The sequence below is a fragment of the Podarcis muralis genome, chromosome 10, assembly GCF_964188315.1.
Source record: "Podarcis muralis chromosome 10, rPodMur119.hap1.1, whole genome shotgun sequence".
Lineage (NCBI taxonomy): Eukaryota > Metazoa > Chordata > Lepidosauria > Squamata > Lacertidae > Podarcis > Podarcis muralis.
The window spans coordinates 70,814,248-70,828,360 of NC_135664.1; the positions used below are offsets into that span (position 1 = coordinate 70,814,248).

The following is a 14,113-nucleotide window of genomic DNA, read 5'->3' on the forward strand; positions in this document are numbered from 1 at the left end:
ATGGCCTTTTCTCCCGAGCACTCTGCACGTGCTCAGAGGGTACACATCGGCGAGGGGAGCGGACCGGGCAGGCCCCTTTCCCCTGGGGTGGCAGCCCTCCTCCTCCTCACCCCGTTCCCACGGGCCTTGAGACCTTTCCGGGCCCAGCCCCTTCCCCAGGGCGAGAAAGCGCGCAACCCGGCAGCTGGCAATTCCGCGGAAAGGGAAAGCGAAAGGGAAAGTTGCTCCCTCGGCGGCGGCGGCGGCGGCGCATTCCAAGCCAACATGGGTCTCTATCTACATCGCCCTTCCTTCGGCCGGCCGCCGGGCGCATAAAGGCGGCGGGCGCCGAGAAGCGCGGATCCTCCGTGCGCCCCCCGCCGCTCCATGGCCCCGCGCAGGCTGCTGCTCCTGCTGGTGGCGTGGCTGCTGGGCGCTTGGGGGCCGCTCCCGACTCCCGCCGCTGCAAGACGTGGCCCCACCGCGCCCCAGAAAGGTACCTAGCGCTGGCTCCTCCTCCTGCTGCTCCCTTTCCGCGCAGCACTCGAACCCAGAGCCTCCTGGCGCTCCCCAGCCCCTGCGCCTTGCAGATCGCGGCAGGCGGCAAAAGGGAGGGAGCGGTGAGAGCGGACTACCTCGCGGGCGTGTCGTGGGCATTTTCTCCCAGCTGCGGGGTGACCCCTCCCAGCAGGGCGCGACGGACAGGTGTGCCTACCTGCAGGTAACACCTGGCGAGGCGGGGAGACGTCTGCACTGCGTTATATGTACAGGTGTGGGTCTGCACTGCCGGGTTGTTGTAAATTATTCCTTTCCCGCCGTCCCAGCCCTCCTGGCTTGCCCACGGCACCTGTCAATCAAGGGAGGGATGGTCGCAGTGGACTACCTCGCAGGGGGGTCGGTAGGCCTTTTCTCCCAGCTGCGGGGTCACCCCTCCCCCCTGGCGTGACGGACAGGTGTGCCTACCTGCAGGTAACACCTGGCGAGGAGGGGACCACATCTGCACTGCTTTATATGTACAGATGTGGGGCATAGCTGTCAACTTTCCCCTTTTTAAAAGGGAAATTCCCTTATTCGGAATAAGATTCCCCGCAAGAAAAGGGGAAAGTTGACTGCTGTGATGTTGTTGTAAATTGTTCTGTTTCCGCCGCCCTCCTGGCTTGCCCACGGCACCTGTCAGTCAAGGGAGGGATGGTCGCAGTGGACTACCTCGCAGGGGTGTCGGCAGACCCCTCTCTGAGGCTCAGGGCATCACCTTACCGCGAGGTGTGTTAGCTGTGGAATACATTTCAGGGTTGTTGTAAATTATTCTGTTTCCGTCGTTGCCACCCATCTGCACAGGGAGGGAAGGATTGTTGCAGCAGCTACCTCTGATAGACCTTCTTAATGCAGAAAGGTGATGGGCTGTCGCTAATAAGGCTCTTTTGACCACCAACCACAGCCCTGCGAAGCTTGCAGCCCAGAAATAATAATAATAAACTCCACCCAGCTGATTGCAGGGCCCGGCGGTTTTTCTCAGCTACCAAACCTTTTCTCAACAGCATTCCTCTCTCCCCCCCCTCTCTTTACCTCCTCCCCAATCCTGAAACGTGCCTATAACTGGACACTGTGTTCCAGTGCAGTGCAGCAAAACATATCTGAATTTATTTATTTATTGGCCTGCGTCCCATACTCAGCTTGTCCTGGCAAATGGCATTTAAAAACACGGGTTTGCAATCCGTTTGCAGTCAAACTGGCACACTCAGCAGCCATTGATAAAATTATGCCAAGTCATATTGTCATAATTCACCGAGATATTGCAGACGGGTTGTTGGCTACCGTTGGGTTGGGTTTTTTTGAAAGTTTTACTTTCTGAATATTCCTTGGAAAGCATAATCTTCTTGCCCTACAAACGCCTCACTCAAATACTTCGATTTTTTTTAGTCTACTGCTGTTTTTAAGTGTTCAAGAGTCTTAAATCATTGCTGTTGATTTTGCTTGTTGATCTTTTTATCTTTCTTTCGGTAAACTGCTTCGAGGTTCCTTAATGTCATGGGTAGGCAAACTAAAGCCCCGGGGCCGGATCCGGCCCAATCGCCTTCTAAATCCGGCCTGCGGACAGTCCGGGAATCAGCGGGTTTTTACATGAGTAGAATGTGTCTTTTTATTTCAAATGCATCTCTGGGCCTAAGTTTTAATTTGTATATTTTTAAACTGTTGCTATATCTGTACTGCCCCTGTGATACCTAATTGCAAATTCAAATGTATCCCTATCGTGTTTTATGACTTCCTTGATATTGTGTGTTGGCTGTTTCGGTCTGTGACCGAAATAATAAAATTCATTCATGCATCTCTGGGTTATTTGTAGGGCCAGCCTGGTGTTTTTACATGAGTAGAATGTGTGCTTTTATTTAAAGTGCATCTCTGGGTTATTTGTGGGGCATAGGAATTCATTCATTATTATTATTTTCAAAATACTGTTTAGTCCGGCCCCCCACAAGGTCTGAGGGACAGTGGACCGGCCCCCTGCTGAAAAAGTTTGCTGACCCCTGCTTTATGTGTTACAATCAAGCTGTATTGATTTTATGTATAAGATAAGATTTTATGTATAAGATTTTATGAAACAAGCAAACAAACAAATAAAGGAGGGGGTGGGGATGCAGGCTGCCATTGCTACATTTGCTTCAGCACCAATTTTTGTGTCCTTTCAGTGACCTGACCAAAGCAGCGTTGGACTATACTTCAAGGTTGTCGTCAGCCGCTGTTTCTCAGTCTCCTCTGCCCCTCTTGCTTGCAATTTAGTTATGCTAATACCAGGCTGGCGCTGTGGGTTAAACCACAGAGCCTAGGGCTTGCCAAACGGAAGGTTGGCGGTTCAAATCCCCGCGATGGGTGGGGAGAGCTCTCGTTGCTCAGTCCCAGCTCCTGCCAACCTAGCAGTTCAAAAGCACATCAAAGTGCAAGTAGATCAATAGGTACCGCTCTGGTGGGAAGGTGAACGGCGTTTCCGTGCGCTGCTCTGGTTCACTAGAAGCGGCTTAGTCCTGCTGGCCACATGACCCGGAAGCTGTACGCCGGCTCCCTCGGCCAGTAAAACGGATGAGCGCCGCAACCCCAGAGTCGTCCACAACTGGACCTAACGGTCAGGGGTCCCTTTACCTTTAATACCAGGCTACTTCTAAGTGTTTGCCAAAATCCCAGAGGTTTCAGCCTCTCTTGAAGGATGGAGCCAGAGCAAAAAAAGGGTGGGAATGATTCCTTTTCTCTTTCTGCTGCTCTTCCTCTATTGCAGGGGTTTGGACTTCGTAGACTCACTAGCGGGAAATATGGGTGTATTATCTATGATATTGTTGAAGGCGCTTACCTAACAACTTGGGCTGTGTTTGATTTCACCACAAAATCAATATCATAAAGCACACAGACCTAAGGGAAGGGGCTGGCAGGTGAAGATCTACACTGGTACCTTGGTTCTCAAACGCCTTGGCACTCAAATAACTTGGAACCCAAACACTGCAAACCCAGAAGTAAGTGTTCCAGTTTGTGAACTTTCTTCGGAAGCCGAACATGCTCCGTTTTGAGTGTGATGCTTCCGATTTGAGTCCCACGCTTCCAATTTGAGTGTTACGCTGAGATCTATTTTTGCATTTTTGTGGCTCTATTTTGTTTTGTTTTTGTGACTGGGTGGAACCCAGTTTGGTTACTGTTTGATTGATTGATTGATTGATTGTGTGACTGCAGTACAGTGGTACCTCAGGTTAAGTACTTAATTCGTTCCGGAGGTCCGTTCTTAACCTGAAACTGGTCTTAACCTGAAGCACCACTTTAGCTAATGGGGCCTCCTGCTGCTGCCGCACCGCCGGAGCCCAATTTCTGTTCTTATCCTGAAGCAAAGTTCTTAACCTGAAGCACTATTTCTGGGTTAGCGGAGTGTGTAACCTGAAGCGTATGTAACCTGAGGTACCGCTGTACATTGTTTATTGCTTTCATTTAATGGTCAATAGTCTCGTTAGATAGTAAAATCCATGTTAAATTCCTGTTTTAGGGGTTGTTTTCAAAAGTCTGGAACGGATTTCTCCATTTTGCATTGCTTTCTATGGGAAAGCGCGCCTTGGTTTTGGAACGCTTTGGTTTTGGAACAGACTCCCGTAACGGATTAAGTTTGAGAACCGAGGTACCACTGTAGTTTGCATTCCAAGTTAAGAGAATTCTGTTGTTTAAGGCGCTTGCCTAACAACTTTGCCTGTGTTTGATTACACCACAAAATCAGTACTGTAAAGCAGACAGACTTAATGGAAGACATTCCATTAATTCCATTAAGACATTAATGGAATGCATTCCGACACTCTGAGGTTGAGAGAATTCCGCCAACTGCCAATCAGGGCCAAGTTCCAGGTGCTTTTTTTGGTGCATAAAGCCTTGGAATACCCAAAAGATCATCTCTCCCCCCTTATATACTCAGTAGACCCCTGCACTCTGCAGTTGAGGTCTTCCAGGGAGTCTTTTCCACACAATGTCGGAACGGAATACCTCCCTGTGGACTGTTTTTCCTGTTAAAAATTAGACAGGCGTCCTTTGGGTGCCTGCTGAATACCTTCCTCTTTGTGCCTCACTCCAGTCTTCATCTGGGGTTAATATTTTAAAAGATGCTTATCCATTGTTGTCAGACAACGTTGGGCTCCTTGGGGAGCCCAGCTGTTTCAGAGTGTTGGACTCCAAAGGTAGTGGATTTCCCCTTTATTGGTGGCTTCTAGACAGAGTCTGGACGGCTGTCAGTCTGGAATTCTTGAGCTGTGATTCCTGCCTTGCAGAGAGTTGGACTAGATTACCGTATTTTTCGCTCTATAAGACGCACCAGACCATAGTTTTTGGAGGAGGAAAACAAGGAAAAAAATATTCTGAATCTCAGAAGCCAGAACAACAAGAGGGATCGCTGTGCAGTGAAAGCAGCGATCCCTCTTGCTGTTCTGGCTTCTGGGATAGCTGCACATAAGACGCACACACATTTCCCCTTACTTTTTAGGAGGGGAAAAGTGAGTCTTATAGAGCAAAAAATACGGTAATCTCCTTCCAACTATAGTGGTACCTCGGGTTAAGTGCTTAATTCGTTCCAGAGGTCCGTTCTTAACCTGAAACTGTTCTTTTTTTTTAATAACTTTTTTATTCAAAATTTAAACAAAAGATATTATCCAGAAACATACCATCCTTATTTTCCCCCCTTTTTTCCTCCCTCCCCCCACAGAACCCACCCACCCCCACCCCCGACTTCCCTCGGTTCCAGTCTTTGATTTCTCTAAAAATGCTGTTTTCTGCATGTTACACAGTTGTATAGATCCTCAAACTATTTAGCTGATTATTATCAATAAAAAGTTTGTGAATGCTTATTCAAAACCAGCCAAGGAGTCCAGTTCGCTTTGTTGTGTCTTCAAATACTTTGTAAAGGGTTCCCATTCATCTTTAAAGTCACAGTTATCCTTGTCCCAACCTGAAACTGTTCTTAACCTGAAGACCACGTTAGCTAAGGGGGCCTCCCGCTGCTGCCGTGCCGCCGGAGCACGATTTCTGTTCTCATCCTGAAGCAAAGTTCTTAACCCGAGTCTGTAACCTGAAGTGTCTGTAACCTGAAGCATCTGTAACCCGCGGTACCACTGTATACGGTTCTGTGCTTCTACACAAATTTAATAAATAAGGAAATTATCATCATCATCATAAAGTTATTATTTATAACCCGCCCATCGGTCTGGGTTTCCCCAGCCAATCTGGGCGGCTTCCAGCAAAATATTAAATACAATAATTCATCTAATTTTAAAAACTTCCCTAAACAGGGCTGCCTTCAGGTACTTTATAGAAGTCAGATACAGTGGTACCTTGGGTTACAGACGCTTCAGGTTACAGACTCCGCTAACCCAGAAATATTACCTCAGGTTAAGAACTTTGCTTCAGGATGAGAACAGAAATCGTGCTCCGGCAGCGCGGCAGCAGCAGGAGGCCCCATTAGCTAAAGTGGTACCTCAGGTTAAGAACAGTTTCAGGTTAAGAACAGACCTCCGGAACGAATTAAGTTCTTAACCCGAGGACCACTGTAGTTGTTTAGTTCCTTGACATCTGATGGGAGGGCACCACTACTGAGAAGGCCCTCTGCCTGGTTCCCTGTAACCTCACTTCTCGCAGAGAAGGCCCTCGGAGCTGTATCTCAGTGTCCAGGCTGAACGATGGGGATGGAGATGCTGAGGTCGTTTAGGGCATGGGTAGGCAAACTAAGGCCCAGTGGCCGGATCCGGCCCAATTGCCTTCTAAATCCGGCCTGTGGACAGTCCAGGAATCAGCATGTTTTTACATGAGCAGAATGTGTCCTTTTATTTAAAATGCATCTCTGGGTTATTTATGGGACATAGGAATTCATTCATATTTTCCCCCCAAAATATAGTCCGGCCCCCCACAAGGTCTGAGGGACAGTGGACCGGCCCCCTGCTGAAAAAGTTTACTGACCCCTGGTTTAGGGCTTTAAATGTCAGCACCAACACTTTGAACACTCAAAACGGAGCATGTTCAGCTTCCGAAAAAAAGTTCGCAAACCGGAACACTTATTTCTGGGTTTGCAGTGTTTGGGTTCCAAGTTGTTTGAGTACCAAGGTGTTTGAGAACCAAGGTTACCCCTATATTCTTAACATACTAGCTTTCTTGAAATGTGGCTTAGATACACGGGGGAATCCCTCGTCCAGATCCTGCCCTCTGGAGCACAGAAAACAAACACCCTCCATCATCTACACAACAGCCCTTCCGACATCTGAAGATGGCTTAATTGTTGCATCTCCAGCATAAAGATTTTGCGTCCCTTCCTGGGTTGGAAGAGCTGCTCAGAAAAAAAGTTGCACAGAGCTGTTTTCTCGTTTCCCCCGAAGCTTGTTCATTTCCTCGAACAAATGCATGCCTCTGTTCTTCAGAAACTTCCTTCCTCTTCCCAAATTATTTAGACTCTTCCCCCACCCTTCCCGTCATCACCCCTGTCCCCCCCCAACTGCCTATGGGTTCCCCCCTCCAAAGTTGTGTCCACACATTTTTTACATGGGTCGCTGTTTCCCCTTTTTGCCCCTTCCTCTCAATTAGGACTTCCCCGCCCACCATAACTTCTGCAAACCAGCAGGAATTTGTTTGTTTTTAAATATTTTTTATTGATCAATTTCCACATAACAAATTATCAAACCTTATAATCACATACATTATTCTCCCCCACCAAGGACTTCCCTCAGTTCCTCTCCCTGATTTCTCTTCACATATTTTCTCTGCATATTATAAAATTGTACATATCCTTACAATGTCATAGCAATGACAAACCTAGACAGCATCTTAAAAAGCAAAGACATCACCTTGCCAACAAAGGTCCGTATAGTTCAAGCTATGGTTTTCCCAGTAGTGATGTATGGAAGTGAGAGCTGGACCATAAAGAAGGCTGATCGCCAAAGAATATGATGCTTTTGAATTCTGGTGCTGGAGGAGACTCTTGAGAGTCCCATGGACTGCAAGAAGATCAAACCTCTCCATTCTTGAGGAAATCAGCCCTGAGTGCTCACTGGAAGGACAGATCCTGAAGCTGAGGCTCCAAGACTTTGGCCACCTCATGAGAAGAGAAGACTTCTTGGGAAAGACCCTGAGGTTGGGAAAGATGGAGGGCACAAGGAGAAGGGGACAACAGAGGACAAGATGGTTGGGCAGTGTTCTCAAAGCTACGAACATGAGTTTGACCAAACTGTGGGAGGCAGTGGAAGACAGGAGTGCCTGGCGTGCTCTGGTCCAGGGGGTCACGAAGAGTCAGACATGACGAAACGACTAAACAACAACAACATATCCTTACATATCTATCCATCATGTTATCAACCAATGAATTTGTGTATTTTTTTTTATCAAAACCAGCCAAGGAGTCCGGTTCATTTTGTTGTCTTTTTAAATAGTTTGTAAAAAGTTCCCACTCCTCCTTGAAGTCACAGTTGTCCTTGTCTCGCAATTTGTAAGTCAGTTTGGCCAGTTCTCCATCATTCATCAATTTCTCTTGCCATTGTTCTTTCGTGCCACTGTTGTAGCATACACAAATAAGTTATTTGTTTTCCTTGGCAGGTTTTGTCCTACAATCCCTAACAAAAATACTTCTCAAACCAGCAGGAGTTCTACTTGAAAGTGACAAGGCAGAACGTGTGTGTGTGTGTGTGTATTATTAAGGATTTTCTTGTTTTACAGTGTAGTGGCTCATTTTTTGTTTTTTTTCATGTAACATTTTTACAAATCCGCTTCATTTGTTGAGGCATTAGGGGGAGAAGAAAAAAGAATGAAAAAAGAAAGGGGGGGTGGAGAGAGGGAAGATGGATGGGGGTGGGGTCGGGTGGCGGTGTTTCTATTATGTTTAATGTGTGTAGAGTTTGGTGTCAGCGTTGCTTGTGTTGTTCACTTGTGTTCCTTTGGTGGTGAGAGAGGTTGGGGTTGGCCTAGGGTGTGATTGTTTGCTTGTGATTGGCTGTGGTGATCTTTGTTTTCATGTGTGAGTGGGGTGGGTGAGTGTTTTGGATCAGGTTAGCCATATTGATTTGTATGCTGTTGGTGGATTATTGTCATTGTCCTGTTGGGCTGTGTGTGTGATAAAGGGGAGCCATACCGGGGTGAAGGCATCTTCTTCTGTTTGTCCCCGTGTCAGTTTCAGTTTATTAGTTAATTTTTCTAGTAGGGCTGTTTCCCATACTATTTGGTACCATTGGTCCATGCTTACTCCTGACAGGTCTCTCCAGTGTCTGGTTATGGTGTTTCTGGCTGCTGAGAGCAGCTGGGTTATGAGTTCTTTGTGGTGTAAATGGGCATTGTTGTCTTGGAAGATGTTTAGTAGGGCCAATTCTGGGATGTTGTCTATTACTTGCTTAGTTATTTTACATATTTCTTGTATGGCTGTTGTCCAGAATAGTTGGATTTTGGGACACTCCCACCACATGTGGAGGTATGTGCCTGTGGAGGTGCACCCTCTCCAGCATTTTGGTGAGGTTCCTGGGTGTATTAGCGCTAGTTTCCTTGGTGTTAGGTACCACCTGTAGGTGAGTTTCAGTGCAAGTTCTTTTCTTTTCGTTGATATGGATTTAAAGGGGGGTTTAGACCACATTCTGGTCCATTGAGTGGGGTTAATCTCATAGCCTATGTCATTCTCCCATTGTTTTTTGATTGCGTCTAGGGGATTTGCGGGATTTTGGAGTAGTATTTTGTATATTGCGGATACCGTCCCTTTACCGTTTCCCTTTGTTGTTAGGAGCCCAAAAACTGCAAACCTGGAAGTAAGTGTTCCGGTCCGACTTTTCCCGGAAGTTGAACGTCCTCCATTTTGAGTGTTACGCTGAGGTCTGTTTGTTTTTGCTATTTATTTTGCGTTTTTGTTTTTGCGGCTCTTTTTGTTTTATTTTTGTGACTGTGTGGAACCCAGTTCAGCTCCTGATTGTGTGACTGCAGTACATTGTTTATTGCTTTTATTTTGTGGATCAATGGTCTTGTTAGATAGTAAACTCCATGTTAAATTGCATGTTTTAGGGGTTGTTTTTAAAAGTCTGGAAGGGATTAATCCGTTTTGCATTGCTTTCTATGGGAAAGCGCGCCTTGGTTTTGGAACGGACTTCCGGAACGGATTAAGTTTGAGAACCAAGGTACCACTGTATTGGTTTATGGGTTCAATCTCCCCTCTGGTCAAAACCTTTGTTTGTTTGTTTAGTCGTTTAGTCGTGTCCGACTCTTCGTGACCCCACGGACCAAAGCACGCCAGGCCCTCCTGTCTTCCACCGCCTCCCGCAGTTTGGTCAGGCTCATGTTTGTAGCTTCGATAACACTATCCAACCATCTCATCCTCTGTCGTCCCCTTCTTCTTGTGCCCTCCATCTTTCCCAACATCAGGGTCTTTTCCAGGGAGTGTTCTCTTCTCATGAGGTGGCCAAAGTATTGGAGCCTCAACTTCACGATCTGTCCTTCCAGTGAGCACTCAGGGCTGATTTCCTTAAGAATGGAGAGGTTTGATCTTCTTGCAGTCCATGGGACTCTCAAGAGTCTCCTCCAGCACCAGAATTCAAAAGCATCAATTCTTCGGCGATCAGCCTTCTTTATGGTCCAGCTCTCACTTCCATACATCACTACTGGGGAAACCATGGCTTTAACTATACGGACCTTTGTTGGTAAGGTGATGTCTCTACTTTTTAAGATGTTGTCTAGATTTGCCATCGCCTTTCTCCCAAGGAGCAGGCGTCTTTTAATTTCGTTAAAAGACGCCTGCTCTTTCTAATTTCGTTAAAAGACGCCTTCATGGATCACTGCCTTGCCGTGGCGAAGGGGCTTGAATAACTCAGAGAAGCTATGAGCTATGCCGTGCAGGGCCACCCAAGATAGACAGGTCATAGTGGAGAGTTTTGACCAAAGGTGATCCACCTGGAGCAGGAACTGGCAAGCCACTCCAGTATCCTTGCCTAGAAAACTCCATGGACAAAGACAACAGGTCAAAACCTAGGCTTACCCAATGCCAAATGCCAAACCTCACAAAGTTGTGATGATTTCTGTGAGGTAGGCGAAACTTGATGGCTGGTGCCAATTTACTACTTCTTCTTCTTCTTCTTCTTCTTCTTCTTCTTCTTCTTCTTCTTCTTCTTATTTTCAGCGGCATCCTCGAGATTGTGCATGAGCTCTAATCAAAAGGGGGGTGTCACAATTTCACTCTGTTTCATTCCAAGATGTTTCTGGCTTTGAGAGATCCCAGATTTATTTTTCCCCCAACGCTTCCAGAAGTTAACCTTTCCTAAAACAGCTGCCTGACCTTTTCCTGAAAGCAGTAGAGCAAAACCATTGAGGTTATCACCCAGATGCAAGCAGCTGGAGTTCCTGAACCAGATGGCTTCCATTTGCAATATAGCAAGCCCTTTGTCTCTCTTCTAACCCGATGCCCCTGATGAGATATGGTACAGTCCTCTCCCCAGTGAGGTCCACCTTAAGCCACCATAAACATTCTCTCAGTGCCGGATGGAAATTAACCAGTGTGGTGTAGTGGTTAAGAGCGGTAGATTCGTAATCTGGTGAACCGGGTTCGCTTCCCCGCTCCTCCACATGCAGCTGCTGGGTGACCTTGGGCCAGTCACACTTCTCTGAAGTCTCTCAGCCCCACTCTCCTCACAGAGTGTTTGTTGTGGGGGAGGAAGGGAAAGGAGAATGTTAGCCGCTTTGAGACTCCTTCGGGTAGTGATAAAGCGGGATATAAAATCCAAACACCTCCTCCTCCTCCTCCTCTTCTTCTTCTTCTTCTTCAAGGCACTTAATGGATTGGGATGATTTTGCTTTTTGTTGATGTTGGTTTTGCTGCTGTTTTGTTGGGTTTGTTTTATAGGATATCGTTGGGCTTCCTCCTTTTTTACCCTGCCGATTTTATGCTTTTAAAAGTTTGGGAGCACCACATGTGTCAGCAGCCTAAGAAATTGAAATAGTAAATAAATAAAAATAAATTGCCCAGTTTTCTGCAGAATAAAGGTAAAGGTAAAGTTAAAGGACCCCTGACAGTTAAGTCCAGTCACGAACGACTCTGGGGTTGCGGCGCTCATCTCGCTTTATAGGCCGAGGGAGCCAGTATACAGCTTCCGGGTCATGTGACCAGCATGACTAAGCCGCTTCTGGCGAAACCAGAGCAGATCATGGAAATGCCATTTACCTTCCCACCGCAGTGGTACCTATTTATCTACTTGCACATTGATGTGCTTTCGAACTGCTAGGTTGGCAGGAGCAGGGACCGAACAACGGGAGCTCACCCCGTTGCGGGGATTCGAACTGCCGACCTTCTGATCGGCAAGCCCAAGAGGCTCTGTGGTTTAGACCACAGCGCCACCCACATCCCTAATGCAGCTGGAGGAAGAGCAAAGGGACATAAGAAACTTCCAGCACTTGTTTCACACATGAGTAACACACAATCTGTGCTCGATCAAATAAATCCTAGCAAGAGAAAGGGCAATTAATTCCTCGGCTGGTATATTTGATAGGCAGTTCGAATCTGCATGATGGGGCGAGCTCCCGTTGCTCTGTCCCAGCTCCTCCCAACCTAGCTGTTTGAAAGCACACCAGTGCAAGTAGATAAATAGGTACCACTGCGGCGGGAAGATAAACGGCATTTGCGTGCGCTCTGGTTTCCATCACGGTGTCCTGTTGCGCCTGAAGCGGTTTAGTCCTGCTGGTCACACGACCCAGAAAGCTGTCTGTGGACAAACGCCGGCTCCCTTGGCCTGAAAGCAAGATGAGTACCGCAGTCCCAGAGTCGCCTTTGACTGGACTTAAGCGTCCAGGGGTCCTTTACCTTTAATATTTGATAAATATGCACTCGTTTTAGATCCAGAACACTGAAGGTAATCAGAAGTGATTACCTTTCGTTCATTCACGCATTGTGCAAAGATATGCTTGCTGTGTTTTGGTGCTGTGTTGTTTTATTATCATTATTATGTAACAGGATTTCTATACCATTTAATCATCAAGATCTCTAAGCCTGCCTTCCCTAACATGGGCTGCAGCCAGTATAAGTTGTAGCCTAGCCATATCTGGAGGGCCTCAGATATTGGCGAAAGCTGCTCTAAGCCATCTACATAAAACATACATTTCCTGTGTGCCTTTCCCCTAAAGGCCAGAGTTCCCCCGATAGCAAACTGCCACAATTCCTTATACCACAGACTCAACAACTTTCATCCACCTGAGAGCCAGTGTAGTGTAGTGGTTAAGAGCGGTGGACTCGTAATCTGGGGAACTGGGTTCGCGTCTCCACTCCTCCACATGCAGCTGCTGGGTGACCTTGGGCCAGTCACACTTCTCTGAGGTCTCTCAGCCCCACTCACCTCACAGGGTGTTTGTTGTGGGGGAGGAAGGGAAAGGAGAATGTTAGCCGCTTTGAGACTCCTTCGGGTAGTGATAAAGCGGGATATCAAATCCAAACACCTCCTCCTCCTCCTCCTCCTCTTCTTCTTCAAGGCACTTAATGGATTGGGATGATTTTGCTTTTTGTTGATGTTGGTTTTGCTGCTGTTTTGTTGGGTTTGTTTTATAGGATATCGTTGGGCTTCCTCCTTTTTTACCCTGCCGATTTTATGCTTTTAAAAGTTTGGGAGCACCACATGTGTCAGCAGCCTAATAAATTGAAATAGTAAATAAATAAAAATAAATTGCCCAGTTTTCTGCAGAATAAAGGTAAAGGTAAAGTTAAAGGACCCCTGACAGTTAAGTCCAGTCACGAACGACTCTGGGGTTGCGGCGCTCATCTCGCTTTATAGGCCGAGGGAGCCAGTATACAGCTTCCGGGTCATGTGACCAGCATGACTAAGCCGCTTCTGGCGAAACCAGAGCAGATCATGGAAATGCCATTTACCTTCCCGCCGCAGTGGTACCTATTTATCTACTTGCACATTGATGTGCTTTCGAACTGCTAGGTTGGCAGGAGCAGGGACCGAACAACGGGAGCTCACCCCGTTGCAGGGATTCGAACTGCCAACCTTCTGATCGGCAAGCCCAAGAGGCTCTGTGGTTTAGACCACAGCGCCACCCACATCCCTAATGCAGCTGGAGGAAGAGCAAAGGGACATAAGAAACTTCCAGCACTTGTTTCACACATGAGTAACACACAATCTGTGCTCGATCAAATAAATCCTAGCAAGAGAAAGGGCAATTAATTCCTCGGCTGGTATATTTGATAGGCAGTTCGAATCTGCATGATGGGGCGAGCTCCCATTGCTCTGTCCCAGCTCCTCCCAACCTAGCTGTTTGAAAGCACACCAGTGCAAGTAGATAAATAGGTACCACTGCGGCGGGAAGATAAACGGCATTTGCATGCGCTCTGGTTTCCATCACGGTGTCCTGTTGCGCCTGAAGCGGTTTAGTCCTGCTGGTCACATGACCCAGAAAGCTGTCTGTGGACAAACGCCGGCTCCCTTGGCCTGAAAGCAAGATGAGTACCGCAATCCCAGAGTCGCCTTTGACTGGACTTAAGCGTCCAGGGGTCCTTTACCTTTAATATTTGATAAATATGCACTCGTTTTAGATCCAGAACACTGAAGGTAATCAGAAGTGATTACCTTTCGTTCATTTACGCATTGTGCAAAGATATGCTTGTTGTGTTTTGGTGCTGTGTTGTTTTATT

The 14,113-nt window shown here is 47.0% G+C and overlaps 1 protein-coding gene across 2 annotated transcripts in view; it reads left to right on the forward strand.

Moving 5' to 3' along the window:
* The window catches only part of IL15RA (interleukin 15 receptor subunit alpha), a 38,700-nt gene continuing 24,587 nt past the window's right edge, over nt 1–14,113 (forward strand). For both annotated transcript variants that reach the window (XM_077935360.1, XM_028745360.2), the window contains exon 1: nt 1–475. In XM_077935360.1, coding sequence (XP_077791486.1) covers nt 367–475 — 109 coding nt within the window. In that variant the 5' untranslated portion in view covers nt 1–366. The remainder of the gene's footprint in view (nt 476–14,113) is intronic.